The sequence below is a fragment of the Zeus faber genome (assembly GCF_960531495.2).
Source record: "Zeus faber genome assembly, chromosome: 22".
NCBI lineage: Eukaryota > Metazoa > Chordata > Actinopteri > Zeiformes > Zeidae > Zeus > Zeus faber.
The window spans coordinates 25229122-25251879 of record NC_137209.1 but is presented as its reverse complement, the minus strand read 5'-3'; the positions used below and the strand labels follow the sequence as shown (position 1 = coordinate 25251879).

At 46.4% G+C, this 22758-nt stretch overlaps 1 protein-coding gene across 1 annotated transcript in view; it reads right to left on the bottom strand.

The window, feature by feature from the left end:
- Nucleotides 1–8068: 8068 nt before the first annotated feature.
- pea15 (proliferation and apoptosis adaptor protein 15) overlaps nt 8069–22758 on the bottom strand; it is a 42376-nt gene continuing 27686 nt past the window's right edge. Inside the window, exon 4 of the mRNA XM_080022986.1 lies at nt 8069–12907. Coding sequence (XP_079879112.1) covers nt 12843–12907 — 65 coding nt within the window. The 3' untranslated portion in view covers nt 8069–12842. The remainder of the gene's footprint in view (nt 12908–22758) is intronic.

Genomic DNA, 22758 nt, shown 5'->3' with positions numbered 1-22758 from the left:
GGTCGAGCTGGAGGAATAAACAAAATTCCTCTCCCATAGGGCCTCTGAACAGACCCTTGACTTTCTCGTTCTCAAGCAATAAATCTAATAATAACATAGTTAATATTATGACCGCACGATATCTCAGCTTTGGGAGCTCAGTGACCTATTCACCTCAAACCTTCCAGACACCTCACTACCCAGACAGGGTAGACGGGATCATCAAAACAGTACTCACCAAACCTAACCTAGCCTGTGCCTCGGAAGAGCAAGTTCTCCTTATAACCCAATATATGTATTATCTTACCAACTCTCTTCCCTTCTTCTTTCCTCCTCTTAAAGGCATTAACAATGGCATAAAACAAGGTTCACGACGGCTTCCAACTATTGATCAGAGCCTATTCTAATAAAGTAACAACTAAACAAAAGAACTTAGCTTACAATTATTTTTTCTCATTATTTTTCTCACTCTCTTCCCCTTCTCTCATGAAAATGAGAGAGCTGGGATGGTAGAGAACAGCCTGGACAGGCAGGAGGAGAATGCAGTCCGAACAGATGGCTCTCCTTCCCTCTATCTCCCTTATACTTCTACTTCCCTCTCCTTTCTAACCCTAATCCTAAAACCCTTAATCCTCACCCTAACCCTAACCCTAGCCCTAGCTCTAAACCTAACCCTAACGTTAACCCTAAGACCTAACCCTAAACCTAACCCTAAACCTAACCCTAAAACCAAACTCTAACCCTAACCACTGACAAATAGAGGTCGTACCCAAACTCAACAAAATCCAACTGACAGGAGCAGAAGTTTCCCAATGACAAACAGAGGTGGAACTTACCCAAACTCAACAAAATCCAAGAACAAAAATATCCCACTGACAAATAGAGGTCGTACCCAAACTCAACAAAATCCAATTGACAAAAGCAGAAGTTTCCCAATGACAAACAGAGGTAGAACTTACCCAAACTCAACAAAATCTAAGAACATAAATATCCTACTAACGAATAGAGGTCATACCCAAACTCAACAAAATCCAACGAACAAGAAAATAAAAAATAAAAAAAAACAATTGACCGGGGGACACACACCAGGGTCTTATCAAACCCAGGTGGCCTGCCTCAGGGAGAGGGTGTATAGTTTGTTTAAAAGGCTGAAACACTCAATGATCCTGAGGTACACTACTGACGAATGTGTCCTAAATTTCTAAAAGTAATCATATGAGAATTCGGACAAAACTCAACAAAATCCAACTAACAAGAGAAGAAATATCCCGAGTACAAACAAAGGTGGAATTTACCGAAACTCAACAAAATCCAACTAACGTGAACAGAAATATCCCGAGGACAAATAAAGGTAGAACTTACCCAAACTCAACAAAATCCAACTGACAAGAGCAGAAATATCCCGAGTACAAACAGAGGTAGAACTTACCCAAACTCAACAAAATTCAACTAACAAGAGAAGAAATATCCCGAGTACAAACAAAGGTAGAACTTACCCAAACTCAACAAAATCCAACTAACAAGAGCAAAAATATCCCATTGACAAACAAAGGTAGAATTTACCCAAACTCAACAAAATCCAACCAACAAGAACAGAAATATTCCAAAAACCGATTGGCCGAGGGACACACACCAGGGACCTGATCAAACCCATGGTGGCCTGCCTCAGGGAGAGAGTGTATAGTGGTTTAAAAGTTCCTGAGGTACACTACTGACGAATGTGTCCTAAATTCCTAAAATAAACCATTTGGAAATAAAGTTTTAAAAAGGGATTCGAACAACTCAACCTAACAAGCAAAAACTACGCTTCCTAAAGAATGAACAAACAACGAACAACCTTACGGAATTTAACCCCAAAAAAAACAAAAGCTAAAAATAACAAAAAATAACAATAATAATGTAAAAAAATATATAAAAAGGAAAAAAATACAATTTAAAGGTTTACCAACTGATATACAACTTCTACCAACCTAACCTTTCGGATGGAACAACCGGACTACCTCAAGTATTTTCTACAAAACGCAAACCAAATAAGGTAATACTTAACCACTCTTAAGGAAAACAACCACAACCACCAACTACAAACAAAACATCTAAACAACAAGTTGGTGAAAATGACTTCCAACCCAGTTCTGGATCTCTCTGATCTATACAACTCAAAGGAAACAAACAACCATCCAACGTCTCTCACCAAAAACCTTAAACCCCCTTAAAGGGACATCTCCTTAAAGACAGATCATGCCAATCTATTTTAACCCAGGTGGGGAAACTACAAAACACGAACCTAACACTCTACCTAACATAATACGGGTTTGGAGAACTTTGATAACGTGCGTCGGCCCGTGCATTGCCTTTGGTCCCCTATACCAGACTGGGCAGGGGGGAACATCGGGATAGTACTCACCAAAAATACCAGGCTACCCAGACTGGGTAGACGGGAACATCAAAATAGTACTCACCAAACCAAACCTAACCCTAACCCCTAACCCCCGACCCCAACCCCGACCCCAACCCGACCCCAACCCTAATCCCCGTCTTTATAGAAGTAAACATGGTCGCCACTATAGGCCGAAAAGACTATACTCCCACCTACAGTTTGAAAAACCATGGGAAAATAAGAAATATGTGACTGAGGACACATGAGGTTGTGTACTTCATTATGTGTGTGCATATATGTTTATGTGATTACATAGATTTAGATATATTGTTACAACACCTTCAGGGGACTAATTTAATCCCAACTCCTTCACTTCCAAAGAAAATGCTTACAACCCGGGAGCTCTCAAAAAAAGAGGCTATACCCGAAGTTTCCTCAGGACAGCGCAGAAAAACTACAAAACAACCAAACCGAAGGATGAAAGAACTATCATCCCACTAGTTCCGACCTACACCGCCCACTCCACAGCTCTAATCAGGAAACTCAAACAAAACTTTAACTCCATCCTCTCCTCAATGGAATTTTTCAACACCCACAGGATCTTCTCAACCTACAAGAGAAACAAAAATCTGAAGGACTACCTGGTCAGCACCAAGCTTAAACCTCTCCAAACAAAAAGGAGAAGAAGAACGGCTGGCTTCAAACAAGAGGACAACCAATTACTTATGAGCAAGCCATTTTGTAGAACACAAATGAACCCAAATGCGGCTTCAGCCCTTCTTCTTTACGAAGAAGGGCTGAAGCCAACTGGATTACCCGGCTGGATACGCTAACACCAGGAGGCCTAAACAAAAGACTATGAGAGCCCCCTACAAAACCCTCTGACCCTAACTTCCAAAACCTTGTTTTTTGGGAAATCTTCATTCCACCATTTTTTACAGAGTGAAGGACCCTCAAGCCTAGCAGTGCTGAATGCAATTTCCACCCAGTACCGGGTCGGCTTTTTTTGTCAAACATAACCCCAACCCTAACCCGTTGCTGTGAATATGTTTCTCAGTGGAAGCTGGACATACTAGACATTCTAGTTACACAACTATACAAACTAGTTGTACAGTAGAACTTTTAGTGTATATACACTGTGTGTGTATTGTTGGATGTAGTATAGCGCACAAAATGGCGGCTGATAGAAATGACAGGGCATTTTACTTAAAATGGTGCCCAACATATAAAATGTCTCTTTATGACATCTCTCATCCAAATAGCCTTTATGACGACTTGCCAAATAACCTTTATGACAACTGGCCTAGGAGGATATATATATAGGAGCGTGCCTAAAGACTCGCTCTCTCTCTCGCTTGGTCGCTCTTGCTTTGGGGTCGTCTCCTGGTCTTTGTCATTGTGCCAATAAAGGATCCATCTGATTGAAGAATCTCTCGACATCAACCAACCTGGGAGGGATCGGTTTCCCAGATCCCATCAGATCTATATATATATTAAAAAATGCTTTTATTTAACAATAGAATACACATGTTTTATAAAAGTGGAATTATTTTGGAGTTTAAAATTACGGACAACAAAATGTAGAGTCTACCAATATTATGAGTCAAAAAATCTGTCACCAACCTCAACGGACTTCACCACGACATCAACTTCTTTTGTAACAACGACGGGCGTGTCGTCAGTCTCCTCCGGTGGTTCTCGAAAGCAGCGTGGTCGTGGGAGAACTGACTATCGTCACGGAAAATGAAGTCTAGCCGAGCTGCTAACACTGACTTGTATCCGTCGCCTTGGTCAGATTAAGGTCCGAAATATGATTGAGAGCTTCCTCCACCCGCTTCGCGTCATCCATCACGATACGGAGAAGAACGTTTTCACAGACAAGCGAGACCGAAACGACCTCGTGCTGCGCTTAAACCGTCTGTAGAAGGAAGTGACGTAGGCGCTTCTTCTTCCTCGGTGCGTGACGCGAAGAGTTCTTCTTCGTAGTTTCACAACAATGGCTCCGTGTGTGTAAAAGTAGTACGATTTAAAGGTTGAATTGCATCAAAACGGTTTCAGATTGTGACTTCATGTCCCATGGAATATGGATGAATGGACGGTGGCTTTAAAGGAAACGATCGATCGGCGTTGTTCAGTGCTGTTCAGAGGCTCTGTAAATAAACTGTTTCCCCTCGTAATCTAACAGGAACATTTAACTCCACGGTTTAACATTTTTCTACTATGTATAAATCAAACTCGGTTTTGAAAAAACGTTGAGAGATAAAAATAAAAATAAATTAAAATAAAAAACACAAAAGAACAAGAATCTTGAAAAAATCGAATTTTCCTTCAAGAGAGGTCTTTTCAACTTATTTGGCTGATCCTGGCAATTTTAGAATTTTACATTTACATTTACATTTAGTCATTGATCAGACGCTTTCATCCAAACCCACTTACAATTGTTCAAACAGCGACGGACGCAGCCATCAGGAGCAATGAGGGGTTAAGTGTCTTGCTCAAGGACACTACAGCATGCTAGCAGGAGGAGCCTGGGATCCAACCAGCAACCTTTACATCACTAGACCACCAGCTCTACCTCCTGAGATACCACCCCCAATGCGCGCTCTGGCGGCTTTTGCTGTGGTGGTACACATATACTGTATAAATAGAAATAGAAATATATATATATATATATATAAATATATATATAAATATATATATATATATATATATATTTATATATATATTTATATATATATATTAGTAAAAGTAGAAAAACTAATTATGAAATAATTTCAAATCAATATTCCATCGCAGTGTATTGTTTTATTTAGTAAGTGGTGTGTAATAAGCAGGATAATGTGCAGCCAGGCGATGTTATCACTAAATAACATCCTGCAGAGAGATACAGACTTGGCCACCCTGGCAGGGTTATTCTGAGATAACGACCCCTGGCTGGATCCTGTACATAGTTACTCAAAGACAACCTGTCCAGGCAGCACAATAGGTTAGCAAAGATATTTTAATATACAATATAATATTTATATTCATTTTAGCACAATGACATAACAGCATAATTTCAGTTCAGTCTCATTGAAATCAGGACAAAAAGCCACGTCGGTAGGATTTTGATTCATTACACAACAAAACCAAACCTGCAAATCAAACCGGGACTTTCCTCTGGCCCTGTGAAGCACAAACAGAAGCCGTGTTGCTTTGCTTGAAGTGTTCTCTTTTAAAGAACGATCCCAATGTCTCCACTTCACAAACTAAATTGAAAGACAGCACCAATTGTTTTTCCACAAAAGGAACCGATCGCAACCTCAACATCAAGAGCAGAACGAGTCCAACCCAAATGTAGAATCGCAAAAACACTGTGTCCGAAAGTTTGTTCAGGAGCAAAACGAAAATGACTCGACATCGCCCGGATCGCGGACCTGCATCCGATTTTCACGCTCCGTAAGTTGCAATGTTGCGAACTCAGAGACGAACCCTGAACGATGCTGCAGCGCTACGACACGTCATGCTGCACCGCACAGCGACAAACATGGCACCACCCAACTAACTTGACAGCGCTAAGAAGCACGACACACAAAAAATAGTTGTTCATCGCCATCGCAATCGCTGGGACCAACTCCAACTGATTGTTTGGATTACGCCTCGCCCCCGTTCCAACTTGGAATGATTGCGTTTTGTGCAGAAAATTTAAGTGCGCTGCCTGTCCCTCTTAGCTTTTTACAATGTTTTCCAGGACTGACCTGTCTCCTGATTTCCCTAATCGCTCTCCTGCAGCGTCTGTGTCGTGGTGTAAAATGGTGGTAAACTTTGCACTTTCACAAATTTCTGGTAACTTCCTTCCTAATATATATATATATATACATATATATATATACATACAGACACACACACACACACACACACACACACCGATCAGCCACAACATTAAACATTATACCAGTGACAGGTGAAGTGAATAACGTTATCTGGTTCCAAAAAGCACCTGTCAAGGGGTGAGATATATTATAATATATATACTGTTATATATTATTATATACTGTATGTATACTGTTATTTATTATTATTATTATTATTATTATTATTATTATTATATTAGGGATATATTAAGCAGCAAGTGAAAAGTCAGTTCTTCAAGTTGATGTGTTGGAATTAGGAAAAATGGGCATGGTAAGGATCTGAGCCACTTGACAAGGACCACATGGTACGACTGGGTCAGATCATCTCCAAAACCACAGGTCTTGTGGGGAGTTCCTACTATGCAGAGGTTAGTACCTACCAAAGGTGGTCCAAGGAAGAACGACCGGTGAACAGACGACAGGGTAATGGGGCCCAAGGCTCATTGATGCAGGTGGGGAGCCAAGTCTAGCACGTCTGGTTGGAGCCCACAGAAGAGGTTCTGTAGAGCGCTCAGAGTGTCCATGCTGACCCCTGTCCACCCCTGAAAGCACCTACAATGGACACGTGAGCGTCAGAGCTGGATCATGGAGCAATGGAAGAAGGTGGCCCGGTCCGATGAATCACGTTTTCTTCTACATGATGTGGATGGGCGGGGTTACGGTCCAATCTGATGGAGCATCTGTGGGATGTACTGGAACAACAAGCCCGATCCATGGGGACCCCACCCCCAACTTCCAGGACTTAAAGGATCTGCTGCTAACGTCTTGATGCCAGGTACCACAGGACACTATTACAGTCTGGTGGAGTCGATGCCTCCACGTCACAGCTGTTTTGGGGACACGAGGGGGAGCTATAGTGTGGTTATTAGTGGTGGGTTTTAATGTTGTGGCTGATCAGTGTGTATATAGATACACACACACACACACACACACACACATACACAATATAAAATTGTGTCCCTGCAGGTTGGACCTCAACACGTTTATGTGTCCAGTCATCCACCCCTCCAACTCTCCACCTTGAGCCGAAACCTCGATTACAACAGAAACACGATGTAAAAAGTTTTAAGATTCAAAGATGAGTGGAATCCACTCTTTCACAATATGAGTTTGGCTTCGAGGAAAACAGGAGAAGAAACCAAATCAAACCAACGATGACCGAACACCGTGGAATGAAGGAGAAGCCATTTTAAGAAAAGACATTCTTAGCTATAATAAAGAAACAAACAGAATAAGAATGTTGTAGATGTTCAAGCGATAGAATACAGATCAATCATTGGAGTTATTTATCCATATTTGGAAGCTGTCCAACCTCTAACCCTCACTGTTACCCCACCAGAATAAAGTCAAAAGAGCACGTCAACAAATCAAAGAACATGTTAACACAATAATAATAATAATAATAATAATAATATGAGATAAGTTAGAGTACAATGTGAGTAGCTGTGCGTCAGTTAGTGGATAAAACCAGGAGCAACAACCTTGTATCAGCATTAAATAAATTAAACAAGTACAAAACAAACACACACACACATACATACATATATATATACACATATATATACTGTATATATATACACACATATATATATACCGTATGTATATACACGCGTGTATATATACATACATACATATACACACACACACACACACACACACACACACACATATACTTGTGGCGGACAAAGAGGCGTGGTCAAGCACCAGCTGCGGACGACAGCGCGGTTCTTGGCCACGCCCCTTTGTCCGCCACAATACTGTATACATATACACATACACACACACACACACGTATATATATATATATATATATATATACACACAAAGACACACACATCTATATATCTATATATATATATATATATATATATATACATATATATATATATATAGTCACAAAACACTGTATGTACAACCTTAGGAAAATACTGACTGACACTTCCTCACTTAGCACTGGATCTGCTTGTTGCAGCATTTACTAAGTTGGTGTGTACCCGGTACACAGGAATCCCAATCTGACATCGTTTAAACTGATATGTTGATATATTATGAACTATCATATTTTATGATATATTATGTGCCAACAGCTGCAGGAAACCACTGAGTGTGCAACAAAAAGGGAAAACTAAAAATACTTTGCAGTTGTTTGTAGCCTATGTAAATGCTGAGCGGCGTTCAGACCCTTTAAGACCCTGTTTAGACCGGTCATCACCATAACAACCGGACTGTGATGCAAAAAAAATTTGGGTGAAACTTGTCAGGGAGTCCAATCGGCCAAAACCAGGTCCAAAGACACCTTGGTTCCTTCAGATCTCCAGGTTCTATTTGGCCAAAGTCAACGATTCGGATTGCACAATAACCCCCGACAAAACAGCGGTAAACAATGTCATATCCCTTAGCCTAACATAAAAGAGGTAAAATTACCTTCCAACTTGCAACACTAAAAACGCCACCGACAACAGCAGCGCGGTTATTTTGCATATTTTAGTATGGGACACCAAGTGGTCACTGGTCTGAGCGGGGTCAAAGGGCAGCGAGTATCCCCAGTACACGTGTACGTTGGAGTACACATTGGAGTCATCGTGGCTTAAGAGAGGAACGGCAAAGGTTTAAAAATGTGGAGGTTTTGTCAGAACAAAGAAAGAAACGACTCGATCTGCTCTGCGATAAACTCCAACCTTTCACCATGAAGAAACTTCAGAGTGAAGTTGAAACGATGTGTTTCCCTGGAGTGGGTGGCTGAATTTAAACCTTTTAGTGAACGAGCAGCCGTACGGTCAAACTACCGACGCTAAGCTCCACCAACGCGCCGGCTGACAAAGGCCGAGCTACGAAGAGTTTGGGTCAGACAAAGGAGAAAGTCACATGGTCACCAACATCATCAAGTTTCTGTTCAAAAAAACACTTGAAATGAAAAACAACATCAATGGAATCTGGTGTTGATATGCAGAAGCGATGCTCGGGTTACGCTCGCTGGACAGCTTGTTCACACCAGAGAGGTTGTTTCCTTCCCTCACACAAAGTTTTACAGCCAAAAAATATTGGCCGTATATTCCGTCATTATTTTGACGTGGGTGGATTATTTTTACATTGACGTGATGACCGTGACTGAGGCAACTGGCGAGGGATCCACTACTTTAGTCAATACAAATCATATTTCATGGTTTGATTTAACGACTATTAAATTGTTGCTATGAAGACACAATAGGTTATAAAAAACGGTTCCCAAATTTTGTTCATGGACCAGGACCTAGACCTGGAAAGACCACTAAAAGTTCAGGGAGCTTTGACCTGGAAATAAGGGCAGAACAAGTTAAGACTGTCATTATTAGTTCTCGGGAGAGAGTAAAGTCTAGGACGGACCAAACCGGTTCTCTGGTGTGAACCCGGATCCAGGAGGTCCAGGACCCGTGGAGTGGCAGAACTTTCTAGAACCCGGGCATGGGCTTCATGCCGGGAGGAAACGCAAAAACACACAGTTTCCATAGAAACATAAAGATGCATAGGATACAAATCAGCCCAACAGCACGAAATACCGGATCATAACAACTGTTTCAAAATAAAAGTCTTGGTTGTTAGCACTGGGAGTGGGGGGTCACATGTTGCATTTTGAAAATATCCATTAACTTCCAAATTACAACAAACAAACAAACATGTGGCTTTTACTCTGAAATCGACCCTCGATGCTTTAAAGTCCTTAGCGAGAAGAGAACAAAACAAATGACTCTTTTTGGAAACAAGTCATTTGTCGTTTGTTTAGAGGAAGCGGCACGGTGGCACCCCCTGTCACAGTTCCGACAAATTCTCGGTTTGGAATAAACATAGTTTTGATAAGGCGTCACCGGGGGGCATTGGTGAGACACAGTGTTGGAAACATCAGTAATTGGCATTTGTGTTCAACAGTCTAACAAGCGTGAAACTAGGAAGGGGCGGAGTCAGCTGCTTTTTAGGCCCCGCCCCCTTGCTCTCCGGCTCGGGAGCCACATTACAATCGAAACCGTGTGCAACATATTAAAGTATATTTCTGTCTCATAAACCAAACCCATCTGATATGTTCCTTTTAAAAAAGTTGTTTTTTTTCACAGCCTCAGTCACACCCCCTTCCAAGATTGGTCCGATATTTTGTGTGACAGCCATTTCTTTTCATAGTTTTTTAAATATAACTTCAAATATAGCTACTCAAAATATAGTTTTCTATTTGCTGATACAAAGGAATATTGTCTCTATATTTGATATTAAACTCCTGCAAGGAGGAAAGTTTAAGCTTAAAGGGGACCTATTATAAAAACTCACTTTTTCAGTGCTTGTGCATATCCATTTAGGTCTCTGATGGGAACTGTGAAATAAGACAACCCTGTCATTTTGTTGTGATCTGTCCGTTTCATGAAACCTGTGGTGAAAAAATCTGTGAAGATTTGTCTGCAAACCCAAAGTCACTTTGGTTCTCGTGGAATTTGAACCGCCCCCATCTGAGTTACTCCACCCACAGCTTGAACGCCTTGCCGGTCTGGTGGCTAGGAGCTAAGCTAACAGCTAAGTTAACAGCTCGGCTAACAGCTAGGCTAAGAGCTAGGCTAAGAGCTAGGCTAAGGGCTGGGCTAAGGGCTAGGCATGGGAAGTGCTCTGTTGGATGCATAGACCAGCAGCTTTCTTGTAAAAGAATAATTAATACCAACTGTCCATGAAGAAACTGCAGATGATGGAAATGTAAGGATTTAAAAAGTAATTGTGTATTGTCGGTAACGTTGATCTGCTGCACGGATCGTGCAAAGTGAGAACCACCATTTAATTGAGTCTGTATATCTAATATGAGTGAAGATTCAGAAACGGGAGTGATTGTTTCGTGCCTCAAATTTGTTCAGAAGCAGGTTTTGGTGGATTGATGAAGTCAAATCAGTAAAAGTTTACTGACTAAATACAACAGAACCTTATTGGCTCACAGAACTAGGGGCCTCAGGAGGGTGGCTCCACTCACTTAACAGAGCATCAGGAACAGGATGGGAGGCATGTTAGAATGGTTACAATGCATCATCTGAGTGGTATTTTACATTCATTTTCAGCAAAAAAATGAAAATAAATGTTTTGGGAACCTCAGAGACCTATATTAACTGGGTGAAAAGTGGCATAATAGATCCCCTTTAAGATATTTCTTCTGTATTTTCTGGATTAATAATCTGACGCAGGCCGTGAGTTACCAAACAGACGAGAACTTCTCCCCAAAATACTTTGTTTACTACACGACAAAAGGCTCAAGGCAGATATTGGCTTTTCCTTCACAATAATTGCTTCAAATAATATTATTTAAAATGTGTAATTTTGTTCTGTTCCAATCTTCAGGATTCATGATTTTCCAAACGACAGAACATGAAGAAAGAACTGAAACGATGGAGAGTTAGTCTAAAAAGAACATTTTTAAATTTAGTTTCAATTTCAGTTAAATTTCAATTTAGCTTCAGTTTAGTTTCTATGTTCAGACAACATTTGTGTCGACTCCTTCCATTCTTTCTTCTGTTCCGAACCCTGTGATGTTCAGAGTATTTGTGTTTGTAGTATTTTCTAATCGAGCATTAACTGATACTATATATGTAGATCTAGATATATCTAGATATACATATCTGCTATATATAGATAGCAAAGGTTACTAGCTAGATGATCCTGGATAGCTGCTATATCTATATATATCTTTATCTATCTATCTATCGATCTATCTATCTATATCTATATATATATATATATATAGGTATCTATATCTATATATATATATAGATATATATATCATAGAATGATATATGCATGAAGCTGAATAACTTTTTGTTTCCTTTGAGGTTATTTCTGTTGCAGGAACCCTGTTTAGTTTAGTCTTTAGGTTTAAAAGGGGTCGTTTCACAGACTAGTTCACTAGAGGGACCACACACACACACACACTGAAGTACACCAGAAGATCCAAGATGGCCGACACACTGACAGACGCTCTGAACGTGGAGAAAGAGGAGGGGCGTGGCTTGTTCTTCCTCCTTCATCTGTCCATCCCTTAGTCTCTCTCACTACAATGTCTCTCCCTCCAGTCCAGGGGAGGGGGGTGTGGTCATCGACAGGGCACCGCTGTGTTCTGAGTGGCTGTTCTGCTCTGCTCGGGCTGGGTGAGAGATGGGAGGGGGCAGGGCTAAGAGATGGGAAACAATTTGTTGGATGGTCGGTTGATTAGAAGGTCAGTTTGATGGTTGGTTGGTCAGTTGGTTGGATGGTCAGTTGGTTGGTTGGTTTGATGGTTGGTTGGTCTGTTGGATGGTCAGTTGGTTGGTCAGCTGGGTGGTCGGTTGGTTGGTTGGCTGGTCAGTTGGTTGGATGGTCAGTTGGTTGGAAGGTCAGTTTGATGGATGGTCAGCTGGATGGTCAGTTGGTTGGAAGGTCAGTTGGTTGGAAGGTCAGTTTGTTGGATGGTCAGCTGGATGGTCGGTTGGTTGGATGGTCGGTTGGTCGGTCGGTTGGTCGGTCGGTTGGTCGGTTGGTCGGTCGGTTGGTCGGTTGATTGGTTGGTTGGTCGGTTGGTTTGATGGTTCCAGGGGTGGAGAGGTCTAAGTGCAAAGGTGGTTTCACACTTTCTTAGGTGGAGGAGCCAACTTGATGATCTCATCTTCAGAGGGTTGACGGATGATGTCTGGAGAGAGAGATAGGGTCAGGGTTATATTCAAGATGGAGACAAACGCCGCTCAAATAACTACCAAGGCATCTGTGTGAGCAGGAATGTGGGGAAGGTTTTCTCCTGCATCATAAATACCAGACTTATTGACTTGCTTACTGAGCACAATGTCTGAAACAAACTTGATTCTTACCAAACGCCAGGACATAAAACCGTATCTTCACCCTCCACACCGTGATTGACAAGCACGTAAACCAAAATAAAAGCTACATATTTGCCTGCTTCGTACACTTCAAAACAGCATTCAACTCCATTTGGCACAAAGGTCTATTTGATAAATGATCAGAAAGCGGTGGTGGACGGAAAACATACAAAATACTCAAACACTAAACGTTCAATTCAAATTGGAAATAAATACACCGAAAATTTTACCCAAGAGTGTGGAGTGACCCAGGGCCACTTGATCACCCCAACCCTCTTCAACATTTTTATCAACGAATTAGCAAAACAATTGGTCCTTCCAAAGAATTAAAATCCAAAGAAGGCGTAGATGTCACTGAACCAAGTCCAAATTCGGCCTGGGAACAAATCAAATCCAACAATGCAACGACTACTTAGACCTGAATAAGTTTTAATTTGGCCATAAATGAACTGAATGACAAAGCCAGAAGGGCCTTCTACCTCAACAAGTCAGAACATACTGACATCCTAATGAGGACCTGGATCAATACTTTCCAATCAGTTATTGAACAAAATGCACTTTTGGAAGTGGGACAAACAGCAATGTCGAGAGGAAACCCCCAAACAATGCATGCAACATCCCATAATAATTCATTATTGAAAAAAGGAGGCATTACATTCTGGAAACAGCTCAAAAGAAGCGGCGCGCTCTCCTATTATTATCAAGCCCTGAAAACCCAAGAGATCAACATAGACAAGAGTCCCCTCAATCATCTGGTCCTGAGGCTGTACAGACTACCAGATCCCTCGCAGACCAACACTAGGTACCGTCAGAACAGTGACATCACCCTTCGAAGAATTAAACTCAAACAAATAAGCAATCAAAATAGAAAAACAAAACCTCAACAGACAGTTCACCACTGCAGGATATCTGACCGGTTGCTGGCCAATGGCCGCCACCGTCAGCCCTGGCAACCCAGAGAGGCGGGGCTGCTGCGACCTGGCGGGGCTGCGGAGAGCACCGCCGGGTGCTTCTGGGGCCCCTGGGGGGACTGCTCGTCTTTGTGGGTGTGGGTTGGGGTGTAGGGGGTTAGGGTTAGGGTTACTAGTACTAACCCTAGTACTAGCCCTACTAACCCTAACCCTAACCCTAGTACTCGTTGGAGACCCTGTCCATCTCCACGTCCTCCGCTAAATGGGCCACGTGATCCTCATCGGAGTAGTTGGAGACCCTGTCCATCTCCTCGTCCTCCGCTAAATGGGCCACGTCCTCATTGGAGGAGGGACCCCCAGGGTCGACATCCTCCGCCTCTGAAACATCGCTGGAGGACGCAAACAAGAGAGGTGGTGGGGTCTGCGGTCGGGAGGGTTGATCCGGTCTGGAGGGCTGGTCAGGATGGCGCTGATGGAACCTCCTGATGAGGGTGTGGTCCAGAATGTGCCTCGCAGGGACCCAGGACCTCTCCTCCGGGCCATAACCCTCCCAATCTACCAGGTACTGCAGGCCTCTCCCACGCCGGCGGGAACGTAGGAGACGGCAGACAGAGAAGGCAGGACCTCCGTCAATGAAGCGCGGAGGAGGCAGGGGAGGCGCCAAGGGGACCAGAGCACTCTCCCGGACTGGCTTGACCTTGGACACGTGAGAGGCGTTGCGGCCAGTGGCTCGGAGGAGGGTGGCCCGGGCCGGGGTCCAGGTCCTGCGGCAGCGGCGAATGAAGGCCAGGACGGACGGGCAGGAAGCCTCCTTCTCAAGGGCCGGGAACAGAGGCGGTTGGAAGCCGTAGGCGCAGTGGAAGGGGGAGAGGCCTGTGGCCGAACTGGTCAGGGTGTTGTGGGCATATTCCACCCACAAAAGCTGCTCAGACCAGGACGACGGGTGTTGTGATGACATGCAGCGAAGGGCCGTCTCCATCTCCTGGTTCTTCCGCTCTTTTTGGCCGTTAGACTGGGGGTGGTACCTTGAAGAGAGGCTGACGGTGGCCCCCAGGAGCGCACAGAACTCCCTCCAAAAGACAGAGGTGAACTGGGGACCCCGGTCGGATACAACATCTACCGGGATGCCATGGAGGCAGACGACGTGGTACAATAATAGCCTGGCGGTGCCCTAGGCCGACGGGAGCTTCGGTAGAGGCACGAAGTGAGCCATCTTGCTAAACCGGTCCACCACGGTCAGGATGGTAGTGTTGCCGCTAGACCGGTGGCAGACCGGTAACGAAGTCCACGGAGATGTGAGACCAGGGGCGATGAGGAGCCGGCAGTGGGTGTAGGAGACGAGCAGGAGCAAGAAGAGAGGGTTTGTGCTGGTTACAGGTGGGGCAGGCATTGACGAACCCTCGGACGTCCTCACCCAGGGAGGGCCACCAGAAGTGACGCTGGACGACCTCCTTTGTCCACTGAACCTCGGACCGGAGGTCAGGCAGGACGAGCAGACGGTCGGGCGGAACAGCTCCGACTCCCACGTCGGAGGCGTCCACTTCAACCACGAACTGCCGTTCGGCGTCAGGCAATACCAGAATGGGGGCTGAAGTGAACCGTGCCTTCAGGGCCAGGAGGGCGTCGTTGGCGGCGGTGGACCACCGAAACGGCACCTTGGAGGAAGTTAGGGCTGTGAGGGGGGCAGCCACCGTCCTGTAGCCTCGGATGAACCTCCGTGAGAAGTTCGCAAAACTGAGGAAGCGCTGGAGTTGTTTGCGGGTGTCCGGGGCAGGCCAGGTGGTGACAGCGGAGACCTTAGTGGAGTCCATCTGGATGGTCACCCTCCCTACGACGTACCCCAGGAAGGAGACGGACGGGACGTGAAACTCACACTTCCCCGCCTTCACAAAGAGTGAGTTCTCCAGGAGGCGCTGCAGGACCGTCTGGACGTGGTGGACGTGCTCAGCTTGGGATCGGGAGAAGATCAGGATGTCGTCGAGGTAGACAAAGACGAATTTTTTGAGCATGTCCCTGAGCACGTCATTGACCAGGGCCTGGAAGACGGCGGGGGCGTTGGTGAGACCAAAGGGCATCACCAGATATTCGTAGTGACCGGAGGGAGTGTTGAACGCCGTCTTCCATTCGTCCCCCTCTCGAACCCGGACCAGATGGTAGGCGTTGCGTAGGTCGAGCTTGGTGAACACCGTGGCCCCCTCCAGGAGTTCGAAGGCTGATGAGATGAGGGGCAGGGGATAGCGGTTCTTGACCGTAATGTCGTTGAGACCGCGATAGTCAATACAGGGGCGAAGTGACTTCTCCTTCTTCTCCACGAAGAAGAAGCCCGCCCCCGCCGGGGATGAGGAGGGACGGATGATGCCCGCTGCCAGGGCATCGTTAATATAGGTGTCCATGGCCTCTCTCTCCGGGGCGGACAGGGAGTACAGGCGGCCTCTGGGGGGGGTGGAGCCGGCCTGGAGGTCGATGGCAATATCGTACGGCCTGTGCGGGGGAAGGGATGTCGCCTTGGCCTTGCTGAAGACCTCCCTGAAGTCGAGGTACTCAGCGGGGACCCCCAACAAGTCGGGTGCGGAGCTGGAGCTGTTGGGTGGCCGAGGTGCGGCGGCTTGCTTCAGGCAGACCTGATGGCACGCAGGACTCCATCCCAGAATAGCCCCTGTGGTCCAGTCGAGGTGTGGATTGTGACGCCGGAGCCAGGGGAACCCCAGGAGGAGAGGGTGACGAGGTGAGTGCAGGATGCAGAACTGTATCGTCTCGTGGTGGTTGCCGGACAGGAGCATGCGGATGGGCACTGTCTGATGGGTGACTGTCCCCAGGAGGCAGCCATCCAGGGCAGTGGCAGGTATCGGAGAAGACAGGAGAACTCGACCAACACCCAGCTGCCGTGCTACGTTATCGTCGATGATGTTAACATCGGAACCAGAGTCAATAAGTATGGCGAGGGAATGTGTTTCCCACCCGGCGTCTCTCCTTCTGCTCTGGGGTGAGGCTGGACCGGCCAACCCGCATGGGAGGGGCCTCACTGATGGATTGACGGGCCGGAAGAGCTGGCGGCCCGGAGGAACCTGGAAGACGGGTTGCTGGGCGGCGCTCCACTTGCCTCTGACGCCTCTTTCGCTGGCGGGCCTGGATGCGTCGGTCGATACGGGAAGCAAGCTGATGCCATCGAGAGAGGTGGGCAGGTCGTGGGAAACTAGCTCATCCTTCACGTACTCTGCTAATCCCATCAGGAACGCGTCAATCTGGGCTGCCAGGTTCCACTCGCTCAGTCGAGCCTGGGTGCGGAAGTCGATCGCGTAATTGACCATGGAGCGGGACCCTTGACTGAGACCCAGGAGACCACCAGCAGCATCGGGACCTCGTGATGTCACCCCGAACACCTTGAGAAGCTCGGCGGCGAAGGCGTGGGAGGAGGAGCAGGCTGGTGTGCGTCGTTCCCACTCGGCCGTTCCCCATAGCCGAGCGCGGCCCGTCAGGAGATTTACGGTGGACGCCACCCTGGTTTCCTCGGAGGCGAAGGTGTGGGGCTGCAGAGCAAAGAGGATGGAACAGTTCGTAATGAACGGACTACAGCCGTCTGCGTCTCCGGCGTAGCGTTCTGGAACCCCCACCCGGGGCTCCAGGGAGTACCCAGGCTGGGCCAGTGCAGGTGTGTCCGGGGAAGCAGGCGGTGGGATGAACTGACCAAGAGCGATGGCGAGCTGCTGGACCTGGGCAGCTAGCGTGGCGAGCCCTTGCTCCTGGCTAGCCGAACGTCCGCTGAGGTGGAGGCTCGGACAGCCTCCTGGTGTTGGAGCTGTGACTCCACCCTTCCCAGGCGTGCCAGCAACTCGGGGTTGTGTGCTGGGTCCATTGTTGGCCAGTTTGTACTGTAACGGGTGTGGTTAGGACCCAATTGCAGCACAAAGACAGGCAGGGATATTTGGTAATGTCTTTTATTTGTAGAGCAGACGGAAGACAGGCAGGGAGCAGGCAGGATACATCGTGGGGGACAGGCAGGTTCGATAACGAGGAGTGCAGACAGAAGACAGGCGGAGTGGCAGGCAGGATATGTAGTCGGAGCGAGGCAGAGTCCGTAGCAGGGAATCAGTCCGGAGAACGCTGGAGAGTCTGGTGCAAGCATCAAAGACAAACTGGCAATGGGTGACTGGTGAGAGAGGCATATATAGGGGTTAGATTACAGATCGGGAACAGCTGTGTGCGCAGGTGAATGGAGTTGGACTAATGGGACAGGTAAGGAGAGGGAGGGGAAGTAGAAGAAGGCGGAGATTATGACAATGTGCTCGGTTTGGGGAGGGGGGACTTTGGTGAAGCTGTTATCAAATCAATACCTTTTCCCACTTGCACTGAAAGTCCTAAATCCACACGATATGTGTCGCGTTAAGAGTCATGTGAGAATGGAAACAGTAACATTTCTGTACAGTAAGGGTAGATCCGAATCCAAATAAAGCACAAATTGTGGGTTTTTACCAACATTTATGACGTACAAATATTTTAAAAATAATTTGTTTTTCGAGAAGAAAAATAAAAATAAAAATTGTGAAAAATGGCGATTTGATCTGAACCGGGGAGCTCGGCTGCGAAGACGAGAAACTGAAAGACGTCTGGTCTGAGACAGGGCTTTATATTCTTACATTTTATTATTTTTCTTCTTAAAAATGCCGCTCAGACCCGAGACGTGTATTTTACAATGAGGGGTGTGGTGCGGGGACATTAGGCACAAGCGCTTGGCTTCCCCGCTGGCTGCACCGGAGGGCGGAACTGAGGGAGCGAGTGGACAGAGAGAGGTAGAACGGTGGAGAACATTCCTTCTCCGGAGGCAGAGCATGTAGGACAGTTTGAATATGATCACACTGAATTAAGAATTTTAGGTTTGGGTTTGTGTGTCGGGGACAAGGGCTATTTTTATATAATAAGTTTATTAAATCAGTATGGTTCTCCTCAGATGTACAGTATGTTATACGTCCGACTGCAATAGACTAGACCAGGAATCAATCTGTGAGTTCCGACCCACAGTTTGGGGGTCGCCAAATGTATTCTGGGAGTTGCCAGATTCATTTCAGAATATGCACAAAAATAAGGAAAATGTATTTTTTCTTAATATATTATTTAAATAAAAATCAATTCAAATCAATAAAAATGTATTTTGTCCCGCACACATCAGAACGTTTGGTCACTCAAAGAATGATGGAAAGTTACATAACATCTCACAAAATATGTTGAATATCAAAATACCATAGGGGCACAAATTATAATTTTTACGGCACAAATGAACAGAAATGCAGCAGGAATGGAAATAATTTAATTCAAATTCTAATCACTAGTGGTGCCAACTCTAGTGGTGTAAAACTGTGGAACAGTACAGAAATATGCCGATGACGGATCAATCTCTATGCAGATGTAAATAACCTGTTAATACGTTGTCATCGACGAAATGCAGCAGAGTTGCATACAGCAAATAACATGAATTAACTCACAGATTGTCTTTTCTCAAGGGTAACGACGAGGCTGATCGAAGAGATGTTGTCCGAGTCTGAGGCGTGATCAGATTGACTGCATGCGTTTCTGTCTGGCTATGTCCCAATGTCATACTACCGTTACAATGCTATGATGTCACAATACAGACGGGGGGGGCAGAACAGGTGTGTGTGTGTGTGTCTGTGTGTGTGTGTGCAGTTTGGATGACGTCACTTTGTAGTTGTCCATGTTGGCGGATACAAGACCGTCGTTGTTAGCAGCCGTGCGAGCATTCAGAGAGCCGCGGATGAATTTATCGACCAACGGTTTCTGGTTAGATAGTTAGATGCTGTCCGCTATCGTGGTGATCAAACGCACAGCTACATCCGTAAACTCGCCTAAGTCACTGCACCTTGATTGGAATAAGTCCTAGTTGATGTCAGTCAGAGCGTCCTGTAGCGCAGCCTCTAATTGGTCTGACCACCGCTTTACGTCCCTCATCGCTACCTTTCCACGTACGATGCACAGCCTGTAAACAGGAAGTAACGAGATTGGATTTCCCGAAAGCAGGGAGCGAGACGGTCTTGTATCCGTTGTTGTACGGCGTGTAACAGGGGTCAAAAGAACTTTCTCCTCTGTGATGTGTTGATTGAAATAAGGCAGAACTTTTTTAACGTTGGCCCTGTTAAAGTCCCTAGCCTCCACCACAGCCACGTTTGTTTTGAAGTCCGCACAACACATCATATAGGTCTGATAGTGCTGTGTCGGTGGTCGCTTGCGGTGGAATATCAACTGCCGTGATGATGACCGTGCTGAATTCCCGGGGGAGGTAGAATGGACGTCATGACATCTCATGATTTAGGTTCGGCAAGCCAGAGCAGGACAGACTCTTGATGTTGTTGGAGTTACACCGGCTGCTGTTTATCATGAGGCAGACGCCTCCACCCTTGGATTTCTCGGACTCCTCTGACCTGTCGGCGCGGAACACGGAGAAGGACTTGACTGGACATATGGTGTGGTCTGGCACCAGTAGGTCCAGCCATGTCTCCATCAGGCAGAGGATGCAGCAGTCGCCTGAAGGTCATCCACCTTTTTTTCCAAGGACTGGATGTTGGCAAGGATGCTTGGCAGAGGTCGACGGTAAGGTTGCATCCTCATTCTGGTCCGAATGCCGACTCGTTTACCGTGGAGCTTACTCCATGGGTGCTACCCTGGAACAGCGACTGCATTGTTGTTGCTATTTTCTTTGTTGATCGTGTTGGCACATAGAACCTCCGCTGGCCACTCTGGATCAGCGGATAAAATGTCCCAAAGTCCCATTCCCAAAGAATTTTTTATATCCACAAGTGCATCGTGGTCGTAGGAGATCACTGCTGATTAGTTTTTGACGGACATGGTGTCGTGCAGCACACACATCTGTTATTAAACCAATATTATCAAATCAGTGTGATCATTTTCAACCTGTCCTACACTCTGCCTCAGGAGGAGAAACTTTCTCCACCCGTTCTTTCATTCCCGCCGGCTCCACGCTGCGGTGACCCCACACCGCACCACTAAAGCCCCTTTCCCACATGGAATCCGTAACATTGTTGGATAAAAAATATTTATTGCCGCTTTTATTGCCTTACAACTACCCCAGGGTTAAGGTGTCAAGTCAGCAAAAAACAACCTGGGATACATATCCCAGGTTGTTATTTGCTGACTCAACACGGCAATAAGTATTTTTTATTACTCTCTCCATCCACTCGCACCAGGCGCTCTCCCCACTTCCCTCTCCATCTACACTATCCTGGACACCTCCCTCCAATCACATTAACTTATTTACATTATAACAATGGTGAGGCTGGGATATTCGGATATTTCCAAACCAGAAACCATGGGTTGATAAATCCATCCGCTGCGCTCTGAATGCGCGCACGGCCGCTTACAACGACGGTCTTGTATCTGGTAACATGGACAATTACAAAGCGGCGTCGTACAATCTGCGGAGGGCGGTGAGGGACGCCAAACGGACGTACAGAGAGACCGTGGAGCTGCAGATGGAGCGGGGGGACACAAGACGCTTGTGGGAGGGGCTGCGAACAATAACAAACTACAAGAGAAGCTCCTCCCCAGCCACGAGTGTGGACGCCTCCCTGGCCAACCAACTGAACTCCTTTTATGCGCGGTTCGAGTCTGGCAGCAACACCGCTAGCTCGCCGGCTAATTGGAGTTACACGGCTGGGGATGAGCGCGCACTCTCAGTGTCCGTGCACGAGGTCAGGAGGGCTTTGATGCGGGTGAACAAGGGAAAACTGCGGGCATATCCAGATGGCATATCTGGGCGAGTACTGAAGACCTGTGCTAACCAGCTAGCTCCGGTGTTCACCACAATATTCAACATCTCCCTGGCTGAATCAGTGGTCCCGTCCTGTTTCAAGAGGTCCACCGTCGTTCCTGTGCCGAAGATCGCCTCTCCAACCTGCCTGAATGACTACCGTCCGGTGGCCCTCACCTCGGTGGTCATGAAGTGTTTCGAGAGGCTGATTAAGGATTACATCTGCGCCTCCCTCCCCCGCACCTTGGACCCGTTGCAGTACGCGTACCGGCAAAACAGATCCACGGATGACGCGGTCTCCCAGGTACTGCACACCACGCTCACGCACCTGGATGGCCAGAAGGGGGCCTATGTGAGAATGCTGTTCATCAATTATAGTTCAGCTTTCAACACCATAGTCCCCACCAGACTGGCTGTCAAGCTGATGGAGCTCGGATTGAATGGTCCGCTGTGCACCTGGATCCTGGACTTCCTCACAGGCCGCCCCCAGGTGGTCAAGGTGGGGAAGTACATGTCAAGCTCCCTCACCCTGAATACAGGATCCCCCCAGGGCTGCGTCCTCAGCCCCCTACTGTACTCCCTGCACACACATGACTGTGTGGCCAGGTCCAGCTCCAACACCATCATCAAGTTTGCTGACGACACCGTGGTCGTGGGCCTGATCACCGACAGCGATGAGAAGGCCTACCGCGAGGAGGTGGCTGACCTGTCACTCTGGTGCCAGGACAACAGCCTCCACCTGAACGTCAGCAAAACCAAGGAGCTGATTCTGGACTTTAGGCGTGGACCACAATCGAGGACGCACGCGCCCTTGTGGATTAATGGGACTTCTGTCGATAGGGTGAGCAGCTTCAGATATCTGGGAGTCCACATCACAGAGGACTTAACATGGACTGTTCACACAGACACTCTGGTGAGAAAGGCGAGGCAGCGTCTCTACCACCTCAGGCAGCTGAGGAAATTCCGGGTCTCGGTGAGGATC